We start from the raw sequence: 27,828 nt of genomic DNA, 5'->3' as shown, positions 1-27,828 counted from the left end.
CAGCTAGGTCCCTGGTGTTCCATGTGTTATAAAACAATTTCAATTCAGATGCTCAAATTGTTTTTAATTTTATGCAGCAATAGGAATGCATTTTTCAGCTCCATTCAAATGCCATTTTCTTAGGGAACAGCTAAGGAGTCTTTCACTGGAAAATCATAGAGTTCTCAGAAAAGAGACCCTACTATTTTCTGGCTCAATTTTATTCAATGACAGCATGATTTAGAAAGGCAACAGAACTATTATCTTTTTCTGAGTCTTAAAAAGTTTTGGTAAGATTTACCTCCACAGTCCCCTTATTTGGCACCTCAGGCAAGCCACCTAAGTACAGTGCCACAGGTTTCCTACCAGGTGACAGGGACTTCTTCCCCCAGCATCAGTGCTGTGACATGATATTAAGCCTTCCTCATTCTCACCCTACTCACCCACCATGTGTTATCACTTAAATCCTCATAAATGTCCTGGGCTCACTAATGAGGTGGTGTGGATAGGGCAGAGAAGTCCATCTGTTAAATGATCTTCATCTTTAAAATGATCTTCGAAAGCCACTGGCATGCAAGTTGGGTATACATGGTGAAAATAATGGGTAGTATTTTATGCAAAAAAATACTATCAGTGATCTTTAGTATGAGTTTAGTGTAATGGTTCCTAACACAACGTGTTGGGTCATCTGCATGGACTAATCACAGAGCTTTGATTTCACTTTTCTGAAAGGTAACATAGTTTGTCTTAGAGGAGACTATGGAGCACTATGGAGCTGACAAACCTGTTTTCTACTTTTGCTACCTACTACCTGTGAGACCTTGAGACTTGATTTACTTTCTCTCAAAAATGGGCATAATATCTAGTTCTCAGTGTTGTTAGATAGTTCAAAGGAGATAAAGCATCAGCCTTACAGACAGATGGAACTCAATCCTTGGTATTCCTCATTCAAAAAGATATTTATGAAGCATCTTCTATGGGCCAGCCCTGGGCTGAGAATGTACAGATGAATAAGCCCTACTCCTTGCTCTGAAAGCACACACAATATAATAGGAAAAACAGGCATGTATAATAAGTGGTGGTGATTCTCAGCCATGGGTGCTATTCTGGATGTGTGGGAAGCTTGGGTGGGGCACAGAGAGCATGGCAGCTGTACTGGGGAGGTAGGTAGGTATATCATAGAAAGCTTCACAGAAGAGGTGTTTTGACACTGTATAGAAAAATGATAGATACAATGAGGAGAATGGCCATTTGTGGGTAGGTTTTTTTTTTTTTTTTTCAGACAAAGAACATTCCAAGCACTTAGCCCTCCAATGCTGAAAGCTTTAAGGGTTTTTTTGTTGTTGTTTTTCGTTTTAATTTAAAAATATATATATTATATACTATTTTTAATTGAAGTATAGTTGGTTTACAATGTTGTGTTAGTTTTGGGTCTACAAAAGAGTGATTCAGTTACATATATATGTGTGTCTGTGTGTGTGTGTATATATATATATGTATATATATATAAATATACTTTTTCATACTCTTTTCCATTATAGTTTATTACACAATATTGAATACACTTCCCTGTGCAATACAGTAGAACCTTGTTGTTTATGTATTTTATGTATAGTAGTTTATATCTGCCTATCCCAAGCTCCCAATTTATCCCTCTCCACCCCGTTTTCCCTTTGGTAACCATAAGTTTGTATTCTATGTCTGTGAATCTGTTTCTGTTTTGTAAATAAGTTCATTTGTATCATTTTTTAGATTCCACATCTAAGTGATATCATACGATATTTGTCTTTCTCTGTCCAACTTACTTCATTTAGTATGAAAATCTCTGGGTCCATCTATGTTGCTGTAAATGACATATTTCATCCTTTTCTATGGATGAGTAATATTCCATTATGTATACATACCACATCTTCTTTATCCAGTCATCTGTCGATGGACATTTAGGTTGCTTCCATGTCTTGGCTAGTGTAAATAGTGCTGCTGTGAACACTGTGGTGCGTGTATCTTTTCAAATTAGAGTTTTGGCTTTTCCAGATATAGGACCAGGAGTGGGATTGATGGGTCATATGGCAACTCTATTTTTAGTTTTTTAAGGAACCTCCATACTGTTTTCCATAGTGGCTGCACCAGTTTATATTCTCACCAACAGTGTAGGAGGGTTCCCTTTTCTCCACACCCTCTCCAGCATTTATTGTTTGTAGACTTTTTCATGACCAATGTGAAGTTGGTACCTCATTGTAGTTTTGATTTGCATTTCTGTAATAATTAGCCATGTTGAGCATCTTTTCATGTGCCTGTTGGCCATCTATGTGTCTTCTTTGGAGAAATGTCTATTTAGATCTTCTACCCATTTTTTTGAATTTTTTTTTACACATATTCAGCTGTATGAGCTATTTGTATATTTTGGAGATTAATCCCTTGTCAGTCTCACTGTTTGCAAATATTTTCTCCCATTCTGTAGGTTGTCTTTTCATTTTGTTGATGGTTTCCTTTGCTATGGAAAAGCTTTTCAGTTTAATTAGGTCCCATTTGTTTATTTTTGCTTTTGTTTCCATTACTCTAGGAGACAAACCCAAAAAACAATGTTGCTGCAATTTAAGTCAAAGAGTGTTCTGCCTATATTTTCCTCTAGAAGTTTTATAGTATCTGGTCTTACATTTAGGTCTTTAATCCATTTTGAGTTTATTTTTGTATATGGAGTTAGAGAATGCTCTCATATCATTCTTTTTTACATGTAGCTGTACAGGTTACCCAGCACCGCTTATTAAAGATACTGTCTTTTCTCCACTGTATATTCTTGCCTCCTTTGTTGTAGATTAATTGACCATAAGTGTGTGGGTTTATTTCTGGGCTTTTGATCCTGTTCCATTGATCTTTGTGTCTGCTTTTGTGCAAGTACCATACGGTTTTGGTTGCTGTAGCTTTGTAGAATAGTCTGAAGTCAGGCAGCATGAATCTTCAAGCTCTGTTCTTCTTTCTCAAGATTATTTTGGCTATTAGAGGTCTTTTATATCTCCATATATATTTTAAATTTTTTGGTTTTTTGGTGAAAAATGCCATTGGTAATTTGATAGGGATTGCATTGAATCTGTAGATTGCCTTGGGTAGTGTGGTCATTTTCACAATACATATTCTTCCAATCCAAGAACACAGTATATCTTTCTGTTTGTGTTGTCTTCAATTTCTTTCATCAGTGTCTTATAGTTTTCTGAGTACAGGTATATTGCCTCATTAGGTAGGTTTATTGCTAGGTATTTTATTCTTTTTACTGCAATGCTAAATGGGATTGCTTCATTAATTTCTCTCTCTTATCTTTCGTTCTTAGTGTTTATAATTGCAACAGATTTCTGTATATTAATTTTGTATCCTGCAACTTTGCTGAATTCATTGATGCCCTCTGGTAGTTTTCTCTTGGCACCTTTAGGATTTTCTCTGTATAGTATCATGTCATCTACAAACAATCACAGTTTTACTTCTTCCCTTCCAATTTGGATTCCTCTTATTTCTTTTTCTTCCCTGATTGCTATGGCTAGCACTTCCAAAACTGTGTTGAATAAAATGGTGAGAAAAGGCATCCTTGTCTTGTTCCTGATCATAGAGGGAATCCTTTCAGCTTTTCACCATCGAGTATGATATTAGCTGTGGGTTTGTCATATATGGCCTTTACTATGTTGAGGTATCGTCCATCTATGCCCACTTTCTTAAGAGTTTTTATCATAAATGGGTGTTGAATTTTGTCCAAAGCTTTTTCTGCATCTATTGAGATGACCATATTGTTTTTATTCTTCAATTTGTTAATGTGGTGTATCACACTGATTGATTTGAGGATACTGAATTATCCTTGCACCCCAGGGATAAATCCCACTTGGTCATGGTGTATGCTCCTTTTAGTGTATTGTTGGATTCGGTTTGCTAGTATTTTGTTGAGGATTTCTCCATCTATGTTCATCAGTGATATTGGCCTGTAATTTTCTTTTTCGTGGTATCTTTTCTGGTTTTGGTATCAGGGTGACACTGACCTCGTAGAATGAGTTTGGGAGTGTTCATTCCTCTGCAATTTTTTGGAAGAGTTTCAGAAGGATAAGTGTTAACTCTTCTCTAAATGTTTGATATAATTGACCTGTGAAGCCATCTAGTCCTGGACTTTTGTTTGTTGGGAACTTTTAAATTATTGATTCAATATCATTTCTGGTAATTGGTCTGTTCATATTTTCTATTTCCTCCTGGTTCAGTCTTGGAAGATTGTACCTTTCTAAGAATTTCTTCATTTCTTCTAGGCTGTCCATATTATTGGTGTATAGTTGCTTGTAGTAGTCCCTTATGATCCTTTTTATTTCTGTGGTGTCAGTTGTAATTTCTCCTTTTTCATTTCTGATTTTATTGACTTGGACCATCTCCTTTTTTTCTTGATGAGTCTGGCTAAAGATTTATCAATTTTGTTTATCTTTTCAAAGAACCAGCTTTTAGTCTCATTGATCTTTTCTAATTTTTTTTTTAGTCTCTATTTTTTTAATTTTAGAATTTTACTTTTTATACAGCAGGTTCTTATTAGTTATTCATTTTATACATAGTAGTGTATATATGTCAATCCCAACCTCCCAATTCATCCCACCACCACCCCCCGCCACTTTCCCCCCTTGGTGTCCATACATTCTCTATATCTGTGTCTCTATTTCTGCCCTGCAAATCGGTTCATCTGTACCATTTTCTTAGGTTCCATATATATGCATTAATATACAATATTTTTCTCTTTCTAACTTACTTCACTCTGTATGACAGTCTCTAGATCCATCCATGTCTCTACAAATGACCCAATTTCATTCCCTTTTATGGCTAAGTAATATTCCATTGTATATATGTACCACCACTTCTTTATCCATTCGTCTGTCGATGGGCATTTAGGTAGCTTCCATGACCCGGCTATTGTAAACAGTGCTGCAATGAATATTGGGGTGCATGTGTCTTTTTGATTTATGGTTTTCTCTGGGTATATGTTTAGTAGTGGGATTGCTGGGTCATATGGTAATTCTATTTTTAGTTTTTTAAGGAACCTCCATACTGTTCTCCATAGTGGCTGTATCAATTTACATTCCCACCAACAGTGCAAGAGGGTTCCTTTTCTCCACACCCTGTCCAGCTTTTGTTGTTTGTAGATTTTCTGATGATGCCCATTCTACCTGGTGTGAGGTGCTCATTGTAGTTTTGATTTGCATTTTTCTAATCATTAGTGATGTTGAGCAGCTTTTCATGTGCTTCGTGGCAATCTGTATGTCTTCTCTGGAGAAATGTCTACTTATGTCTTCTGCCCATTTTTGGATTGGGTTGTTTGTTTCTTTAAGATGGAGCTGCATGAGCCATTTATATATTTTGGAGGTTAATCCTTTGTCCGTTGGTTCATTTGCAAATATTTTCTCCCATTCTGAGGGTTGTCTTTTTCTCTTGTTTGTAGTTTCCTTTGCTGTGCAAAAGCTTTGAAGTTTCATTAGGTCCCATTTGTTTATTTTTGTTTTTATTTCCATTACTCTAGGAGGTGGATCAAAAAAGATCTTGCTGTGATTTATGTCAAAGAGTGCTCTTCCTATGTTTTCCTCTAAGAGTTTTATAGTGTCCAGTCTTACATTTAGGTCTCTAATCCATATTGAGTTTTTGTGTGTGGTGTTAGGGAGTGTTCTAAATTCATTCTTTTACATGTAACTGTTCAGTTTTCCCAGCACCACTTATTGAAGAGGCTGTCTTTTCTCCATTGTATATCCTTGCCTCCTTTTCATAGATTAGTTGACCGTAAGTGTGTGGGTTTATCTCTGTGCTTTGTATCCTGTTCCATTGATCTATATTTCTGTTTTTGTGCCAGTACCATATTGTCTTGATTACTGTAGCTTTGTAGTATAGTCTGAAGTCAGGGAGTCTGATTCCTCCAGCTCCGTTTTTTTCCCTCAAGACTGCTTTGGCTATTCGGGATCTTTTGTATCTCCATACAAAGTTAAAGATTTTTTGTTCTAGTTCTGTAAAAAATGCCATTGGTAATTTGATAGGGATTGCATTGAATCTGTAGATTGCTTTGGGTAGTATAGTCATTTTCACAATATTGATTCTTCCAATCCAAGAACATGGTACCTCTCTCTCCATCGGTTTGTATCATCTTTAATTTCTTTCATCAGTGTCTTATAGTTTTCTGCATACAGGTCTTTTGTCTCCCTAGGTAGGTTTATTCCTAGGTATTTTATTCTTTTTGTTGCAATGGTAAATGGGAGTGTTTCCTTAATTTCTCTTTCAGATTTTTCATCATTAGTGTATAGGAATGCAAGAGATTTCTGTGCATTAATTTTGTATCCTGCAACTTTACCAAATTCATTGATTAGCTCTAGTAGTTTTCTGCTGGCATCTTTAGGATTCTCTATGTATAGTATCATGTCATCTGCAAATGGTGACAATTTTATTTCTTCTTTTCCAATTTGTATGCCTTTTATTTCTTTTCCTTCTCTGATTGCCATGGCTAGGACTTCCAAAACTATGTTGAATAATAGTGGCGAGAGTGGACATCCTTGTCTTGTTCCTGATCTTAGAGGAAATGCTTTCAGTTTTTCACCATTGAGAATGATGTTTGCTGTGGGTTTGTCATATATGGCCTTTATTATGTGGAGGTAGGTTCCCTCTATGCCCACTTTCTGGAGAGTTTTTATCATAAATGGGTGTTGAATTTTGTCAACAGCTTTTTCTGCATCTATTGAGATGATCATATGGTTTTTATTCTTCAATTTGTTAATATGGTGTATCACATTGATTGATTTGCGTATATTGAAGAATCCTTGCATCCCTGGGATAAATCCCACTTGATCATGGTGTATGATCCTTTTAATGTATTGTTGGATTCTGTTTGCTAGTATTTTGTTGAGGATTTTTGCATCTACATTCATCAGTGATATTGGTCTGTAATTTTCTTTTTTGTAGTATCTTTGTCTGGTTTTGGTATCAGGGTGATGGTGGCCTCATAGAATGAGTTTGGGAGTGTTCCTTCCTATGCAATTGTTTGGAACAGTTTGAGAAGGATGGGTGGTAACTCTTCTCTGAATGTTTGATAGAATTCACCTGTGAAGCCATCTGGTCCTGGACTTTTGTTTGTTGGAAGATTTTTAATCACAGTTTCAATTTCATTACTTGTGATTGGTCTGTTCATATTTTCTATTTCTTCCTGGTTCAGTCTTGGAAGGTTATACCTTTCTAAGAATTTGCCCATTTCTTCCAGGTTGTCCATTTTATTGGCAGAGTTGCTGTTAGTAGTCTCTTAGGATGCTTTGTATTTTTGCAGCATCTGTTGTAACTTCTCCCTTTTCATTTCTAATTTTATTGATTTGAGTACTCTCCCTCTTTTTCTTGATGCGTCTGGCTAATGGTTTATCAATTTTGTTTATCTTCTCAAAGAACCAGCTTTTAGTTTTATTGATCTTTGTTCTTGTTTTCTTTGTTTCTATTTCATTTATTTCTGCTCTGATCTTTATGATTTCTTTCCTTCTACTAACTTGGGGTTTTGTTTCTTCTTCTTTCTGTAGTTGCTTTAGGTGTAAAGTTAAGCTATTTGAGATTTTTCTTGTTTCCTGAGGTAAGCTTGTATTGCTCTAAACTTCCCTCTTAGACCTGCTTTTGCTATGTCCATAGGTCTTGAATCACAGTGTTTTTGTTGTCATTTGTCTCTAGGTATTTTTTGATTTCCTCTTTGATTTCTTCAGTGATCCATTGGTTGTTTAGTAACATATTGTTTAGCCTCCATGTATTTGTGTTTTTTGCAGTTTTTTTCTTGTAGTTGATTTCTAGTCTCATAGCATGTGGTTGGAAAAGATGCTTGACATGATTTCAGTTTTCTTAAATTTATTGAGCCTTGTTTGTGGTCTAGCATGTGATCTATCCTGGAGAATGTTCCATGTGCACTTGAAAAGAATGTGTATTCAGCTGCCTTCAGGTTGAATGCTCTATAAATGTCAGTTAAGTCCTCATGGTCTAGTGTGTTAGTTAAGGCCTATGTTTTCTTATTGATTTTCTATCTGAATGATCCATCCATTGATGTAAGTGGGGTGTTAAAGTCCCCCAGTATTATTGTGTTACTGTTAATTTCTTCTTTTATAGCTGTTAGCATTTGCATTATGTATTGAGGTGCTCCTATGTTGCGTGCACATATATTTTCAATTGTTGTATCTTCTCCTTGGATTGATCCCTTGATCATTATGTAATGTCCTTCTTTGTCTCTTGTAACAGTCTTTAAAGCCTATTTTGTCTGATATAAAAGTAGTGCTACTCCAGCTTTCTTTGATTTCCATTTGCATGGACTATCTTTTTCCATCCCCTCACTTTCAGTCTGTTTCTCTCTCTAGATCTAAGGTGAATCTCTAAATAAATAAATAAAGTGAATCTCTTGTAGTTAGCATATATACGGGTCTTTTTTTTTTTTTATCCATTTGGCCAGTCTGTGTCTCTTGGTTGGAATATTTAGTCCGTTCACATTTAAAGTAATCACTAATATGTATGTTCTTATTGCTATTTTATTGTTTTGTATTTCTTTTTGTACATTTTTTTTCTTTTGTTCTCTTATCTTATGGTTTGATGACTATCTTTAGTGTTATACTTGGATTCCTTTTTCTTTTTTGTTTGTATCTATTGTAGATTTCTGGTTTGCCATTACCATGAGTTTTTTTTTTTTTATAGTGGTCTGTATATATATGTGGCTGTTTTCAATTGCTGATATCTTCATTTCAAATGCATTTTAAACACCCTTGATTTGTACTCTCCTCCCCTCATGCTTACTGTTTTTGATACCATACTTTACATCTAATTGTTTTGTGTAGCCTTTAACCTCTTATTGTGGATACAGATGACTTTACTGCTTTTCTCTTTTAACCTCCCTACTAGCTTTGTGTGTAGGTGATTTCCTACCTCTACTGTATGTTTGCCTTTACCAGTGAACTCTTTCCTTCTGTACTTTTCTTGTTTCTAGTTGTGGCCTTTTCTTTCTTGCCCAGAGAATTTCCTTTAACATTTGTTGTAAAGCTGGTTTGGCTTTACAACAATTCTTTTAGCTTTTGAAAGATTTAAGTTTTAGCTGTGCTTTCCTTCCTTGGTTCTTTCCACTACACTTCTCAGAATTCCGTCTGGCTGGCCTCTCTGCCTCAAGAGGTGAAAGAGCCAGGCAGTTGTCACCTATAATTTCTTGGTCATGGTAGAACTAGCAGCATGCTATGTATGTAGCCAATGATATAGAAAGGATGAAACCTACTTGGTCCCAAGGGGAAGATAGATATTTGATTTTTTTTAATATACCACTTATTATCACCATCAGGTAGCTTCTAATACTGACTGCAATTACTGCTTAAATGTTACTATCAGGGTATAGCAAAAATTCCCTTGCATCTGTAGGTCTTGACTGTCAGGTAATTCACCATACATGTCTTAGTAGAGTAAAAGGGTAATTACATGTTGTAAAAAGCTCTGTTTGTTCCAAATTTACATGCTAGGAGAAACTGGCTGACTTTGCACGTGTAACACAAAAGGAGTCAAATTCTATGAGCACCTCATGGTACCTTTTGCACTTAATCTAAGTGTCACTAAAACTTTTAAAGGGACATTTTTGGAATAATTTGGGGCAGAATATTAAAGTAATTAAAGGTAGTGATAAGTGAGATTACTGAATATTTCTTTGTTTTCATTATATGGGCCAGGTTATTGGTGAGGAAGCTATCAGTGATTACAGTTACTCATTAATCTTGCTTAGTAAGCATCATTGCTCTTTACCCAAGAAATGTTGGTACTCTCTAAACCAGTGGAAGATAAATATTAAAGGAAAAGCTTTAACAGTTTAAACAAAAAAATACAATTAGCAAATAAGCATATAGAAAAAAAAGTCATTCTCATGAATAAAGAAATACTCATAAATCTGAAGCATCATTATGTACCTATTATCAATTTTTTTTTTTAAAGAAAGTTGACTTTTTTTTTTAATAAATTTTATTTATTTTTTATTATTATTATTTTTTGGCTGTGTTGGGTCTTCGTTTCTGTGCGAGGGCTTTCTCTAGTTGTGACGAGTGGGGGCCACTCTTCATCGTGGTGCACGGGCCTCTCACTGTTGCGGCCTCTCTTGTTGCGGAGCACAGGCTCCAGATGCGCAGGCTCAGTAGTTGTGGCTCACGGGCCCAGTTGCTCCGCGGCATGTGGGATCTTCCCAGACCAGGGCTCAAACCCGTGTCCCCTGCATTGGCAGGCAGACTCTCAACCACTGCACCACCAGGGAAGCCCCTCAATTTTTTTTTAATTATAATAGCAGGGCTTATAAGATTGTGGTGAAACTGGCACATATATGTATATTTTTAGAAGCAATAAAATGGTAGAAACTTTTGAAAAGTAATTGATAACATAAGTTGTAAAACATAACCAAATAAATGTTTCCATTTGGGGGAATACATTCAAAGGAAATTGTCAAGTAAAACAAAGTAATTGATATCAGTATGTTCATTGCAGCATTGTTTATAATATTAAAACAATAGAAATAACCCAAATATCCATCTGTAAAAGGATGATTAAATAAATTACATCTTCAGAGTAAGCAACATTATATAACACCAAAATAATAATTATGGAAACCTTAGCAGGAGTGATTAAATTATAATGTAAGGGGGGAGGAATGCAGATATGAAGTTATATATGGTCTGTGTATATATAAAATGATATGAAACATGTGGAAATACAGAGAATCAGTAGCATAGAGTTTAAAGTACAAACACTTGGCAACAAGAGGGGCTTTAGTTTGAATTCTGGCTCCATATTTGCAAGCTGTTGTTTTCTGACATGGTATTTAAGTTTTCTTAAATATTTTGTTTTCTTAAATATAAAATGGGGATTCTCATACCTTCCTTATACGACAGCTCTGAGAATTAAATTAGATGATTCTGTAAAGTCTGAGACAAGGCAGTGGAATTATATGTGAATTTTTTTACTCTCTTATTTTGATTTCCATTAATTTAAGTTTAATTTTTTAATTGAAGTATAGTTGATTTACAATGTTGTGTTAGTTTTGGGTCTACAACAAAGTGATTCAGTTACATATATGTATATGTGAATATATATATATTCTTTTTCATATTCTTTTCCATTACAGTTTATTACACAATATTGAATATACTTCCCTGTGCAATATAGTAGGACCTTGTTGTTTACCTATTTTATGTATAGTAGTTTATATCTGCTAATCCCAAAGTCCTAATTTATCCCTCTCTGCCCCCTTTTCCCTTTGGTAACCATAAGTTTGTTTTCTATGTCTGTGAATGTTTCTGTTTTGTAAATAAGTTCATTTGTATTTTTTAGATTCCACATCTAAGTGATATCATATGATATTTGTCTTTCCCTGTCTGACTTCACTTAGTATGATAATCTCTAGGTCCATGTGGCAAATGGCATTATTTCATCCTTTTTTATGGATGAATAATATTCCATTATGTATACATACCACACCTTCTTTATCCATTCATCTGTTGATGGACGTTTAGGTTGCTTCCATGTCTTGGCTATAGTAAATAGTGCTGCTATGAACACTGGAATGCATTTATCTTTTCGAATTAGAGTTTTCTCCAGATATACGCCCGGGAGTGGGATTGCTGGATCATGTGGTAACTCCATTTTCAGGTTCTTAAGGAACTCCATACTGTTTACCATAGGGGCTGCACCAGTTTACATTCTCACCAACAGTGTAGGAGGGTTCCTTTTTCCCCACACCCTCTCCAGCATTTATTATTTGTAGACTTTTTGATGATGGTCATTCTGACTGGTGTGAGATGATACCTCATTGTAGTTTTGATTTGCATTTCTGTAATAATTAGCGATGTTGAGCATCTTTTCATGTGCCTGTTAGCCAACCCAATATGTGTCTTCTTTGGAGATGTCTATTTAGGTCTTCTGCTCATTTTTTGATTGGTTGTTTGGTTTTTTTGTTATTGAGTTGTATGAGCTGTTTGTATATTTTGGGAATTAACCCTTGTCGGTCACATCATTTGCAATATTTTCTTCTGTTCCCTAGGTTGTCTTTTTGTTTTGTTTCCTTTGCTATGCAAAAGCTTGTAAATTTGATTAGGTCCCATTTGTTTGTTTTTGCTTTTATTTCTATTGCCTGGGGGGAGTAACCTAAGAAAACATTGCTACAATTTATGTCAGAGAATTTTTTTTTTAATTGAAGTATAGTTGATTTACAATGTTGTGTTAATTTCTGCTGTACAGCAAAGTGATTCAGTTATACATACATACTTTTTATGTTCTTTTCCATATGGTTTATCACAGGATATTGAATATAGTTCCCTGTGCTATACAGTAGGACCTTGTTGTTTATCCATTCTATATATAATAGTTTGCATCCGCTAACCCCAAACTCCCAATCCATCCCTCCCCCACCCCTCTCCCCCTTGGCAACCACCAGTCTGTTCTTTGTGAATCTATTTCTGTTTTGTAAATAAGTCCATTTGTATCATTTTAGATTCCACATCTAAGTGATATCATATGATACTTGTCTGTCTGTCTGATTTACTTCACTTAGTATGATAATCTCTATGTCCATCCATGTTGCTGCAAATGGAATTATTTCATTCTTTTCATGATTAATATTCCAGTGTTGTGTGTGTGTATGTGTGCGTGTGCGTGTGTGTGTGTGTGTGTGTGTATGTATATATATATATATATATATATATATATATATATATATATACCACATCTTTATCCATTCATCTGCTGATGGACATTGGTTGCTTCCATGTCTTGGCTATTGTGAATAGTGCTGCTATAAACACTGGGGTACATGTATCTTTTCAAGTTACAGTTTTCGTGTTTTCCAGATATATGACAAGGAATGGGATTGCTGTATCATAGGCCAACTCTATTTTTAGATTTTAGTTTTTGAGGAACCTCCATACTGTTTTCCATAATGGCTGCGTCAGTTTACATTCTCACCAACAGTATAGGAGTGTTCCCTTTTCTCCACACCCTCTCCAGCATTTGTTATTTGTAGACTTTTTAATGATGGCCATTCTGACCAGCATGAGATGATACCTCATTGTAGTTTTGATTTGCATTTCTCTCTCTAGTAATTAGCCATGTTGAGCAACTTTTTATGTGCCTGTTGGCCATCTATGTGTCTTCTTTGGAGAAATGTCTATTTAGGTCTCCTGCCCATTTTCTGATTGGGTCTCTTTTTTTTATATTGAGCTGCATAATTGTATATTTTGGAGATTAATCACTTGTCGGTTGCATCATTTGCAAATATATTCTCCCATTCCATAGGTTGTCTTTTCATTTTGTTTCCTTTGCTATGCAAAAGCTTGTAAATTTGACTGGGTCCCATTTGTTTATTTTTGCTTTTATTTTATATTGCTTTGGGAGACTGACCTACGAAAACATTGCTACAATTTATGTCAGAGAATGTTTTGCGTGTGTTCTCTTCTAGGAGTTTTACAGATCCAGTCTTACATTTAGGTCTTTGATCCTTTTGGGGTTTATTATTTTTGTGTATGGTGTTAGAGAGTGTTCTAATTTCATTTTTTTTTTACATGTAGCTGTACAGTTTACCCAGCACCACTTATTGAAGAGACTGTCTTTTCTCCATTATACATTCTTGCCTTCTTGTTGTAGATTAATTTTGACCATAGTAAGTGTGTGGGTTAATTTCTGGGTTTTCTGTCCTGTTCCATTGATCCATATGTCTGTTTTTGTGCCAGCACCATACTGTTTTTATTACTGTAACTTTGTAGTATTGTCTGAAGTAAGTCTGGGAGGGTTATACCACCAGCTTTTTTCTTTTTCCTCAGGATTGCTTTGGCAATTCTGGGTCTTCTGTGGTTGCATATAAATTTTAGAGTTAGTTATTTGTTCAAGTTCTGTGGAAAATGTCATGGGTAATTTGATAGGGATCACATTAAATCTGTAGATTGCTTTGGGTAGTGTGGCCATTTAAACAATATGAATTCTTCCAATCCAAGAGCATGGGTTATCATTCCATTTCTTTGACTCATCTTCAGTTTCCTTTATCAGTGTTTTATAGTTCTCAGCATATGTCTCATCTCCTTGGTCAGGTTTATGCCTAAAAGTATTTTTTTATGCAATTTTAAAGGGGTTTTTTTTTTTTTTACTTTCCCTTTCTGATATTTCATTGCTAGTGTAAAGAAATGCAACAGATTTTTGTATATTAATTTTGTATCCTGCAACATTACCAAATTCATTGATGAGCTCTAGTAGTTTTCTGTTGGTGCCTTTAGGATTTTCTCTGTAGAGTATCATCATGTCATCTGCATATAATGATGATTTTTCCTCTTCCCTTCCAATCTGGATACCTTTTATTTCTTTTTTCTTGGCGATTGATTGCTGTGGCTGATTGACTGATTAATTGATTTCTATTAATATAAATTTTATAATGTTTTTACAACAGAAAACATTTTAATAATTTGATAGTGACCACCAAAGTTATAATATACTCACAAATCTACACCTTGTGGCATTGACTATATGGCTAATTGAAGTGATCTAAATAATTAATTATGCTTATTTAGTACTAAAGAAAGATCTCAAAGTGCACACTCTGCTAAATCATATCAGTTTATTTAACACTTATGTAGCTTTTGCCATGTAACAGACAGACAGACACTGTTCTAAACACTGTAGTCATTGAATAACTACCCTATGAGGAAGGTACTGTTACAGAGAACTTTAAGAAACTCAATCAAGGTCACATTGGTCTATGTGGCAGAGCTGAAATTTGAACTCAGGCAGCCTGGCTACATGGTCCAGCTCAATGCTATGCTGCCTTTCAGTTGGCCAATCAAAACATGCTTAGTGGACATAAGTGATGCTCGGCACTATGAGGGATGCCAGGAAACAAAGGATACAATCCTTAATTTGAAGAAGACAACCATTCTCTAGGTCTTAGCCATAGTCTCCAAATTCTGCTCTCTCAACCTCAGATAAATGTCATCCATGACACAGTTAAATGCTAGTCACAGAGAAACACCTCCTCTCACCCATAATAACAAAAGTTCTGAATGAAAAATCTGCAGCCTATTTGCTTGGCTCTCTATGGCAATGTCAGTGTTTTCAAAGTATGTGCTGAGAAGTCTTAGAATTGTGTGAAGTTGCTTCATGTTCTGCAAATATTTTACTCAAGTTTTTCTCTATACATATATTTGTATATACACACCTTCACACACTACATGTATATGTAACTAATGTTACAAATAAGTTTTTAAACTAATACTACAAACTAAAATTACACACTGAAATACATTTTATTGTATACTTTAATACATAGGAAACTCACATTACAATATGCTCTTGGATTGTCATTGTGCATATCTCAGATGAAAGAGAGTCTCCCTCTAATTGAAGAGTATTCTGAAATTGCAAGACAAATTCTTTCAAAGCCAAAAAAATTGTTACCATTTGGAAGGTGATGTAATATGATGGTTAAGAAGAATGGCACTAGAATCAGTCTAGATACTGTTTCGAGCACAGGTATTTACCACGTGAATTTGGGCAAGTTTTAAACCTTCCTGTACCTTAATTTCCTCATCTGTCAAATGGGACAGTACATACCTCATAGAGTTGTAAGAAATAAAGGATGTAAAATTATAATTAGAAAAGTAACTCAGGCAATAAGTACTCAATAAATATTAGATACTACTATATATACAATTTCTAGTGCAAAGATACAATATAATTTCTAGTGCAAATACTTACCTATAAAATCAGTCTTACCTTGTTATCATGCAACCAAAATAAATACGGAATTACCTTAAATTCTAACTGATGTTGATATGCAACTGGAAATCCCATTTTTCAAATTTTTGTGTTCATTCAGTTGAATTATTGTTATTTTTACAAGTATTGCGAATGTAAACTAATAAATTTATACTAAATACTACTCCAATTTGCAAATTTGCTGTTTAAAATTTTGTTAGAAAAAAATGTTCTGCATTAAAAAAAATAATATATTGCATCATAGTGAAATTTGTTTTTATGCTTTATGTTATCTTATTCCAAGGGGAAAATAATTACCTCTTCCAAATATATTTGTTTCTTTTCATGGCTACCCTTCGTTTAAAGCTTAATTTTGATTAATACATGTTGAAATCAAATTATAAAGATATATTAACCCCTTATCTGGTAGAGTGTTATATTGTGGTGGATGATTCTGCTTATCACCAAAGAACAGTCATTTAATCTCTCCTGTATTTCTTCCAAGATTGATTCTCTTCGTGACAATAAGACTATTAGAAGGTGCAAAGATATTTTAAATAAATGACCTGCGTTTGTTTTCTTTCTTTTCTTGCAGTCATTCCCAACACAGCACTACAACCCGCCAGCCCTCAGTGACTCTCCAACGGGCCATCTCCCTGGAAGGGTAAGATAAGAATAATATGGAGCCCTGTCTTAAACCAAACCGAGCACCCTCGTCACTCTGAGCATAAATTCCTTCCTTCCTTCCTCCCTCCCTCCCCACTTTACCCCTTTTTTTTCTTTCTGTTAGCAAATGTCTATGAAGCTTATGTTATATATATGCCAAGCACCATGCTAGGTAGTACACTGAACAAGTCAAATAAGATCTTTTCCTTCAGAGGACTCATTATCTATTGAGAGTGACAAATATAAACACACACCTGCACATAACAGTGTGAGCATCACACAGGAAATACGTATGAGGGATTAATGAAGGATCCAGAAAGGATATCTATCTGACTGAGAATGGGTATCAAAGAGGGATGGGGGGAACAGGTCATGACGGTTTCAGAGAAGATATAACTCTGAAGCTGAGAACTGAAGCATCTGTGGATATTTGCCTGACAGACATTGGAAGGAAGGGTACTCCCTGCAGGAGAAAGAGCACATGCAGAAACATGAACATCGAAGCAGATGTCGGATGTCAAAAGGCCACTGAGTGATTCGGTGCTTTGGCGCAAGGTGTGCGAGGCCGGAAATGAGAATGGTGATGTGTAGAGGACTTAGTATTTTGTATTTCTAAATTCCCCAATCAGATAGAAGCTGAAGGGGCTGAGAAGAAGGAGTTAATATTTCCATCCATTTGCTTTATAATCGCAACTGATTTAATTGAGAACACTTAATTGGTTACTGTATAAAAATTAAATCACTTTATTTTTCCAATATCTGTTACCAACTATGCTTTGTTCAACCCTATTTCTCAATAACAAGTAGACTTCCTTAATGGCATTTCAGTTAAAATCTCTATTATTTATTCTCTCTATTTTCAAATCTTGTGTTTTCAGTCAAACCTCTGTCTCTCTTTCCAACATAATTAAGACTTGGGGTCCACCAAAGTGCTCTGGAGTTGACAGAGGAGTGATCTGCTCTCTCTCTCATACCGCCCTCTAGATCTTCCTTTCTCTTAGATTTCTTCTCTGGTAGAAATGAAGTTAAAAAAAAAAAAAAATGGGAAATGGCATTCCTCACATTCTCCTGTGGCGGTCCCCCTTTCTGTTGGCTATCACTGGTGATGTAGCCTGGATGGGTAGCGAACCAAACAAACAGGCACCAATGCTAAGAAACGCAAGCAACTCCCCCAGCATGTGGTCCCCTGGGAGCACCAGCGATCTTTTCTACAAAACCCCCTGGCAGTAGCACACTGTAGTCCTCTGATGCGCTCACCCACTTTGCCCCAGCTGCACCAATCCCTCCTCACAAGCACACAGTCGCCCTTTCTCACCTGTCCTCAGCAGCTTCACATGTGAGGCCTGCAGACATGAGCAGCATGCATCTTTCCTACCCCTCAGCTGGAACTTACTAGGGCTAGTCCTTGCCTCCTTTCTCCCTGCCTGACAGTCTCATCTTCTCTCCCCAGGGCAAGTCAGCAAACTCCATGACTAAGTGGACATCCACTTGGGAGGGAGATGTTAGCCTTTCCTTCCTGGAACAGCATAAATTTTATAAACACTTTTCATGGGGAGCCCTTTCTTGCCTTTAGCTAAGGAAATCCACTGCATGTCCGCAAACCCATGGGAACATGAGTGAAAGGAATGTGACCTCTGCATGAACACTGCCCTCCCCTCAAAAGGATACCTCCTTCTCTTCCTAGTCCCCCTCTTCTGTTTTTGGCGGTAAAGAACATCAAACAATGTTAGCTCCTCTATTAAACAAGAAAACAAAAACTGAGATAGGAGTGGGGGAGGAGTCAAGATGGCAGAATAGGAGGACGTGGAGTTCACCTCTCCCCATAAAAGTACATCAAGAATGGAACAATTCTGACAGAGCACCTGCTGAACACTAGCAGAGGACCTCGGACACCTAAAAGGACAAGAACGATCCCCATGCAACTGGGCAGGACAAAAGAAATTTTAAAAAGACAAGAGGAAACAGGACACGACCTGCACCCCTGGGGGGGGACTGAAAGAGAGGAGAGGTTCCCACACCCAGGGAAGCCCGCTCGCTAGTAGGGAGATCAGCTAGGACAGAAGGGGAGCTTCAGGGGCTCGGAGGAGAGCACAGCAACCAGTCTGTGGGAGGCAGGACAGAGTGAGACCTACATGAATGGTCGGTGCCACAGCCCTGCACGTCCCAGCCTGAGACACGTGTCTGCTGGTGCGGACGGAGGCTGGGTGCTAGAACCTGGGGTTTGGAGAGCAGACCCAGGGAGGGGACTGCTGTTAGCTGCAAAGAGAGAGCCTGAAGGGATGGGAGTACAGAGCTCTACAAGCAGGAATGTTTGTGGAAGAAGCCCAGGCCACCATTGCAGCCCCCTTGCCCATGCACCAGCCCCTGCCTCCCTGGGCACTAGAAGGGGCTCCTGCCTGAGCAGGTTTGCACGCCTCACCCGCCCTGGCCACGGCCTGCAAGAGCAGGCTCACTCACCCCCGCCCCCTCCTCCACCCCCACAGCCCAAGCAGGCTCACATGCCCCACCCACTGCAGCTGCCTCCTTCACCCCCGCCCACCCCAGCAGGCTGGCATTTGCCCCACCTGTTGCTGCCTCTGACCCCACCCACCGGGGCAGGCTCTGGGGAAGCCTCAGGAACAGACACTGGTGGAAGGCCCACATGCAGAGGTGGGGCTGAAACCACAGCTGAGCCTCATGGGCCATGCAACTAAGGAAGAAGAGCTGAAATCTCTCCTCACAGTTGTGGGAAATGCGGACTCACACCCCCCGCTGCCGGCTTTGTAAACTCAGCACCTGCAGAATATCCAAATGAATGAGTACTACCCCAGCTGAGACGGGTCTAGCTTTAGCAACTGTGGGTTTGTGTGCACATACACATGGGGACTGGACCGGGCCAGAATCTGAGCTGCCTCCATAGCTCCCACAGCAGGTCCTGGTGCACAATTACTGCAGTCCTGGGACCTGACTTCAGTGGATCTGTGCTGGTAGTCTGGTGAAAACAACGCCTGAAAGACACCAGGGCCAATTGCCGGCATACCCACTGTTAAGGTGGGTCTGAGAGCAGTTCCAGCAACAGTGTAATTTATGAGCCAGCACCACAGGTGAAAAGTGACACAATAGAGCACACTCACAGTTGAACAGCTCTAGAGGAGGAAAACTCAGTGGCTTTGCTCCCAGAGAGAGTGCTCCAATCCCACCTGTGTCACACTGCAGTCAGAAACACAGCTCAGAAACAGATCTCGGGGCCTCTACTCCAACTGGAGAGCAGACCCTGCCCCTCACAGGGCAGCGACAACCTCAGAGCAAGGGGAGGCCCCCGTTCAATATCCCGTGCAGGCTCAGGTCACCCTAACCTCAGTCACTCCTCTTACCAAGGGGATAATGGCCAGCATACACTGAGGAAAGAGGTCGCAGACAAGCATATTAAAAACAGCTCTAGCACCAAAAAATATTAAACCCACTTAGGCTATACAGGGACGTTCCCACATAAAAATAGCCCTACAAGACAGTCTGAGGGTCAGTCATCAGGAGAAAGAACCCCCCAGAGCATTTGGCTTTGAAGGCCAGTGGGTCCTGAGTGCAGGAGCTCCACAGGACTGGGAGAAACAGAGACTCCACTCTTGGAGGGCGCACACAAGGTTTCACATGCATTGGGACCCAACACAAAGCAATACCTCCATAGGAACCAGGGCTAGACCTAACTAGGGGTCTTGCAGGGTCTCCTGAGGAGGCAAAGGTCAGCGGTAGCTCACTCTGGGGGCAAGGACACTGGTGGCAGAGGCCCCAGGGAACACTGATCAGCATGATCTCTCCCAGAGGTCCCATTTTTGGCACCAAGACCTGGCCCCACCCAAAAGCCTACAAGCTCCAGAGCTGGAATGCCTCAGGCCAAACAACCAGCAAAACAGGAATACAGCTCCACCCATCAGCAGACAGGCTGCCTAAAGTCATACTGAGCTCACAGCTACCTCAAAACACACCCCTTGGCACAGCCCTGCCCACCAGACAGACAAGATCCAGCTCCACCCACCAGAGGGCAGGCACCAGTCCCTTCCACCAGGAAGCCTGCACAAACCCCAGGACCAACCTCACCCACAGGGGGCAGACACCAGAACTAAGAGAAACTATGATCCTGCAGCCTGTGGAAAGGAGACCACAAACACAGAAAGGTAGACAAAATGAGATGACACAGAAATATGTTGCAAATGAAGGAACAAGATAAAAATTCACAAGAACAACTAAATCAAGAGGAGATAGGCAATCTACCTGAAGAATAATTCAGAGTAATGATAGTAAAGATGATGCAAAAGTTCAGAAAAAGAATGGAGGCACAGATTGAGAAGATACAAAAAAATGTTTAACAAGGAGCTAGAAGATTTAAAGAACAAACAAACAGAGATGAACAACACAATAACTGAAATGAAAAACACACTAGAAGGAATCAATAGCAGAATAACTGAGGCAGAAGTGAGCCAGAAGACAGTGGTGGAAATCACTGCCACAGAACAAAATAAAGAACAAAAAATGAAAAGAAATGAGGACAGTCTCAGAGACATCTGCGACAACATTAAATGCACCAACGTTCACATTACAGGCGTCAACAAAGGAGAAGAGAAAGAAAAAGGGCCTGAGAAAATATTTAAAGATATTATAGCCAAAAACTTCCCTAATATGAGAAAGGAAACACTCACTCAAGTCCAGGGAGTGCAGAGAGTCCCATACAGGATGAACCCAAGGAGGAACATGCCTAGACATATATTATTCAAACTGGCAAAAATTAAAGAGAAAGAAAAAATATTAAAGACAACAAGGGAAAAGCAACAAATAACATACAAGGGAATCCCCATAAAGTTTTCAGCAGATTTTTCAGCAGAAACTCCGCAGGCCAGAAGGGAGTGGTAAAATATATTTAAAGTGATGAAATGGAAAAAGCTACAACCAAGAATACTCTACACAGCAAGGCTTTCATTCAGATTTGACAGAGAAATCAAAAGCTTTACAGACAAGCAAAGGCTAAGAGAATTCACCACCAAACCACGTTTACAACAAATGCTAAAGGAACTTCTTTAGGTGGAAAGAGACCAGCAACTTAATATAACCTTGTGTATATATAGACTGCTATATCAAAACCTCATGGGGGGACTTCCCTGGTGGCATAGTGGTTAAGAATCCGCCTGCCAATGCAGGGGACATGGGTTCGAGCCCTGGTCCGGGAAGATCCCACATGCGGCAGAGCAACTAAGCCTGTGTGCCACAACTACTGAGCCTGCGCTCTAGAGCCTGCAAGCCACAAATACTGAGCCCATGCGCTGCAACTACTGAAGCCCGCGTGCCTAGAACCCATGCTCCACAACGAGAAGCCACCGCAATGAGAAGCCCGCACACCGCAACAAAGAGTAGCCCCCGCTTGCCGCAACTAGAGAAAGCCCATGCGCAGTAACGAAGACCCAGCACAGCCATAAACAAACAAGCAAACAAACAAATAAATAAATAAATTTAAAAAAAAAAAATAAAACTTAAAAATTTTAAAAACCTCATGGGAACTGCAAACCAAAAAAGTACAATAGATACACACACACACACACACACACACACACACACACACACACAAGCAACCCAAACACACACTAAAGACAGTCATCAAATCACAAGAGAAGAGAACAAAAGAGGAAGGGAAGGAAAAAAACCTACAAAAACAAATCCAAAACAATTTTTTAAAAATGTCAATAGGGGGCTTCCCTGGTGGCGCAGTGGTTGAGAATCTGCCTGCTAATGCAGGGGACATGGGTTCGAGCCCTGGTCTGGGAAGATCCCACATGCCACGGAGCAACTAGGCCCGTGAGCCACAACTACTGAGCCTGTGCTTCTGGAGCCTGTGCTCCGCAACAAGAGAGGCCGCGATAGTGAGAGGCCCGCGCACCGCGATGAAGAGTGGCCCCCGCTTGCCGCAACTAGAAAAAACCCTCGTACAGAAATGAAGACCCAACACAGCCAAAACTAAATAAATAAATAAATGATTTTTTTAAAAAATGTCAATAGGAACATACATATTGATAATTACCTTAAATGTAATTGGAACATACATATTGACAGTTACCTTAAATGTAGTTGGATTAAATGCTCCAACCAAAAGACACAGACTGGCTGAGTGGATACAAAAACAAGACCTGTATATATACTGTCTACAAGAGACCCACTAGGGACACATACAGATTGAAAGTAAGAGGATGGAAAAAGATATTCCATGCAAAAGGAAACCAAAAGAAAGATGGAGTAGCAATACTCATATCAGACGAAATAGACTTTAAAATAAAGACTGTTACAAGAGACAAGGAAGAACACTACATGATCAATCCAAGAAGATATAACAATTGTAAATATGTATGCACCCAACATAGGAGCACCTCAATATATAAGCCAAATGCTAACAGCCATAAAAGGGGAAATCGAGAGTAACACAATAATAGTGGGGGACTTTAACACCCCACTTACACCAATGGACAGATCATCCAGACAGAAAATCAGTAAGTAAACACAGGCCTTAAATGACACATTAGACCAGATGGACTTAATTTTTCCATCCAAAAGCAGAAGAATACACTTTCTTCTCAAATGCACATGGAACATTCTCCAGGATAGATCATATATTGGGCCACAAATCAAGCCTCAGTAAATTTAAGAAAAATGAAATCATATCAAGCATCTTTTCCTACCACAATGCTATGAAATTAGAAATCAATTATAGGAAAAAAAACCGTAAAAAAACACAAACACGTAGAGATTAAACAATATGTTTGTTACTAAACAACCAGTGGATCACCGAAGAAATCAAAGAGGAAATCAGAAAATACCTAGAGACAAATGACAACAAAAACACTACGATCCAAAGCCTATGGGACACAGCAAAAGCAGTTCTAAGAGGTAAGTTTTTAGCAATACAATCTTACCTCAGGAAACAAAATCTCAAATAAACAACCTAACATTACACCTAAAGCAACTAGAGAAAGAAGAAGAAACAAAACGTAAAGTTAGTAGAAGGAAAGAAATCATAAAGGTCAGGGCAGAAATAAATGAAATAGAGACTAAAAAATAAAAAAGATCAGTGAAACTGAAAGCTGGTTCTTTTTACTTTTTCTTTGAAAAGATAAACAAAATTGATAAACCATTAGCCAGACTCATCAAGAAAAAAAGGGAGAGGGCCCAAGTCAATAAAATCAGAAATGAAAAAGGAGAAATTACAACTGACACCACAGAAATAAAAAGGATCATAAGAGACTACTACAAGCCACTATACACCAATAATATGGACAACCTAGAAGAAAAGGACAAATTCTTAGAAAGGTACAACGTTCCAAGACTGAACCAGGAAGAAATAGAAAATATGAACAGACCAATCACAAGTACTGAAATTGAAACTCTGATTTAAAAACGTCCAACAAACAGAAGTCCAAGACCAGATGGCTTCACAGGTGAATTCCATCAAACATTTAGAGAAGAGTTAACACCTATCCTTATGAAACTGTTCCAGAAAAACTAAGAGGAATGAACACTCCCAAACTCATTCTATGAGGCCACCATCACCCTGATACCAACCAGGAAAAGATACCACAAAAAAAGAGAAAATTACAGGCCAATATCATTGATGAACACAGACACAAACATCCTCAACAAAATACCAGCAAACTGAATCCAACAACACATTAAAAGAGTCATACACCATGATCAAGTGGGATTTATCCCAGGGATGCAAGAATTTTTCAATATCCACAAATCAATCACTGTGATACACCATATCAACAAATTGAAGAATAAAAACCGTGTGATCATCTCAATAGATGCAGAAAAAGCTTTGGACAAAATTCAACACCCATTTATGATAAAAAGAAAGTGGGCATAGAGGGAACCTACGTCAATATAATAAAGGCCATACATGACAAACCCACAGCTAACATCATTCTTAATGGTGAAAAACTGAAAGCATTTCCTCCAAGATCAGGAACAAGACTTTCATTCAACATAGTATTGGAAGTCCTAGCCATGGCAATCAGAGAAGAATAAGAAATAAAAGGAATCCAAATTTGAAAAGAAGAAGTAAAACTGTCACTATTTGCAGAGGTCATGATACTATACATAGAAAATCCTAAAGACAACACTACAAAACTACTAGAGCTCATCAATGAATTTGGTATAGTTGCAGGATACAAAATTAATACACAGAAATCTCTGGCATACTTATACACTAACACCAAAAGATCAGAAAGAGAAATTAAGGAAACAATCCCATTTACCATCACATCAAAAAGAATAAAACACCTGGGAATAAACCTACATAAGGAGGCAAAAGACCTGTACGCAGAAAACTATAGGATGCTGATAAAAGAAATCAAAGATGACACAGATGGAGAGATATACCACATTCTTGGATTGGAAGAATCAACGTTGTCAAAATGACTATACTGAGTAGGGGCAAGATGGCGGAAGAGTAAGACGCGGAGATCACCTTCCTTCCCACAGATACAGTAGAAATACATCCACACGTGGAACTGCTCCTACAGAACACCCACTGAACGCTGGCAGAAGACGTCAGACCTCCCAAAAGCTTTATTTTATTTTATTTTATCCTCTTTCTTTCTTTCTATTTTTTTCTCCCCTATATTCTGAGCTGTGTGGATGAAAGGCTCTTGGTGCTCCAGCCAGGCATCAGGGCTGTGCCTCTGAGGTGGGAGAGCCAACTTCAGGACACTGGTCCACAAGAGACCTACCAGCTCCACGTAATACCAAACGGCGAAAATCTCTCAGAGATCTCCATCTCAACACCAACACCCAGCTTCACTCAACGACCAGCAAGCTACAGTGCTGGACACCCTATGCCAAACAACTAGCAAGACAGGAACACAGCCCCATCCATTAGCAGAGAGGCTGCCTAAAATCATAAGGCCACAGACACACCAAAATACACCACCAGACGTGGACGTGCCCACCAGAAAGACAAGATCCAACCTCAACCACCAGAACACAGGCAATAGTCCCCTCACCAGGAAGCCTACACAACCCACTGAACCAACCTTAGCCACTGGGGACAGATACCAAAAACAACGGGAACTATGAACCTGCAGCCTGTGAAAAGGAGACCCCAAACACAGTAAGATAAGCAAAATGAGACGACAGAAAAACACACAGCAGATGAAGGAGCAGGGTCAAAACACACCAGACCTAACAAATGAAGAGGAAATAGGTAGTCTACCTGAAAAAGAATTCAGAATAATGATAGTAAGGATGATCCAAAATCTTGGAAATAGAATAGACAAAATGCAAGAAACATTTAACAAGGACGTAGAAGAACTAAAGAGGAACCAAGCAACGATGAAAAACACAATAAATGAAATTAAAAATACTCTAGATGGTATCAATAGCAGAATAACTGAGGCAGAAGAAAGGATAAGTGACCTGGAAGATAAAATGGTGGAAATAACTACTGCAGAGCAGGATAAAGAAAAAAGAATGAAAAGAACTGAGGACAGTCTCAGAGACCTCTGGGACAACATTAAATGCACCAACATTCGAATTATAGGGGTCCCAGAAGAAGAAGAGAAAAAGAAAGGGACTGAGAAAATATTTGAAGAGATTATAGTTGAAAACTTCCCTAATATGGGAAAGGAAATAGTTAATCAAGTCCAGGAAGCACAGAGAGTCCCATACAGCATAAACCCAAGGAGAAACACGCCAAGACACATATTAATCAAACTGTCAAAAATTAAATATAAAGAAAACATATTAAAAGCAGCAAGGGAAAAACAGCAAATAACACACAAGGGAATCCCCATAAGGTTAACAGCTGATCTTTCAGCAGAAACTCTGCAAGCCAGAAGGGAGTGGCAGGATATACTTAAAGTTATGAAGGAGAAAAACCTACAACCAAGATTACTCTACCCAGCAAGGATCTCATTCAGATTCGATGGAGAAATTAAAACCTTTACAGACAAGCAAAAGCTGAGAGAGTTCAGCACCACCAAACCAGCTTTACAACAAATGCTAAAGGAACTTCTCTAGGCAAGAAACACAAGAGAAGGAAAACACCTACAATAACAAACCCAAAACATTTAAGAAAATGGGAATAGGAACATACATATCGATAATTACCTTGAATGTAAATGGATTAAATGCTCCCACCAAAAGACACAGACTGGCTGAATGGATACAAAAACAAGACCCATATATATGCTGTCTACAAGAGACCCACTTCAGACCTAGAGACAGATACAGACTGAAAGTGAGGGGATGGAAAAAGATATTCCATGCAAATGGAAATCAAAAGAAAGCTGGAGTAGCAATTCTCATATCAGACAAAATAGACTTTAAAATAAAGAATATTATAAGAGACAAAGAAGGACACTATATAATGATCAAGGGATCAATCCAAGAGGAAGGTATAACAATTGTAAATATTTATGCACCCAACATAGGAGCACCTCAATACATAAGGCAAATACTAACAGCCATAAAAGGGGAAATCGACAGCAACACAATCATAGTAGGGGACTTTAACACCCCACTTTCACCAATGGACAGATCATCCAAAATGAAAATAAATAAGGAAACACAAGCTTTAAATGATACATTAAACAATATGGACTTAATTGATATTTATAGGACATTCCACCCAAAAACAACAGAATACACATTTTTCTCAAGTGCTCATGGAACATTCTCCAGGATAGATCATATCTTGGGTCACAAATCAAGCCTTGGTAAATTTACGAAAATTGAAATCGTATCAAGTATCTTTTCCGACCACAACGCTATGAGACTAGATATCAATTACAGGAAAAGATGTGTAAAAAATACAAACACATGGAGGCTACACAATACAGTACTTAATAACGAAGTGATCACTGAAGAAATCAAAGGGGAAATCAAAAAATACCTAGAAACAAATGACAATGGAGATATGACGACCCAAAACCTATGGGACGCAGCAAAAGCAGTGCTAAGAGGGAAGTTTATAGCAATACAAGCCTACCTCAAGAAACAAGAAACATCTCGAATAAACAACCTAACCTTGCACCTAAAGCAATTAGAGAAAGAAGAACAAAAAAACCCCAAAGCTAGCAGAAGGAAAGAAATCATAAAGATCAGATCAGAAATACATGAAAAAGAAATGAAGGAAACAATAGCAAAAATCAATGAAACTAAAAGCTGGTTCTTTGAGAAGATAAACAAAATTGATAAACCATTAGCCAGACTCATCAAGAGAAAAAGGGAGAAGACTCAGATCAATAGAATTAGAAATGAAAAAGGAGAAGTAACCACTGACACTGCAGAAATACAAAAGATCATGAGAGATTACTACAAGCAACTCTATGCCAATAAAATGGACAACTTGGAAGAAATGGACAGATTCTTAGAAATGCACAAACTGCCGAGACTAAACCAGGAAGAAATAGAAAATAT

At 38.2% G+C, this 27,828-nt stretch overlaps 1 protein-coding gene across 12 annotated transcripts in view; it reads left to right on the top strand.

Moving 5' to 3' along the window:
• The window catches only part of DLG2 (discs large MAGUK scaffold protein 2), a 1,232,045-nt gene that overhangs the window by 762,489 nt on the left and 441,728 nt on the right, over nucleotides 1-27,828 (top strand). For all 12 annotated transcript variants that reach the window (XM_057552562.1, XM_057552552.1, XM_057552555.1 and 9 more), the window contains one exon: nucleotides 16,325-16,393. In XM_057552562.1, the coding sequence (XP_057408545.1) occupies nucleotides 16,325-16,393 (69 nt within the window). The remainder of the gene's footprint in view (nucleotides 1-16,324; nucleotides 16,394-27,828) is intronic.

The sequence above is a fragment of the Balaenoptera acutorostrata genome, chromosome 9 (assembly GCF_949987535.1).
Source record: "Balaenoptera acutorostrata chromosome 9, mBalAcu1.1, whole genome shotgun sequence".
Taxonomy (NCBI): Eukaryota; Metazoa; Chordata; class Mammalia; order Artiodactyla; family Balaenopteridae; genus Balaenoptera; species Balaenoptera acutorostrata.
Note: the sequence above shows the minus strand (reverse complement) of the source record. Positions and strands in the feature narration are given on the sequence as shown.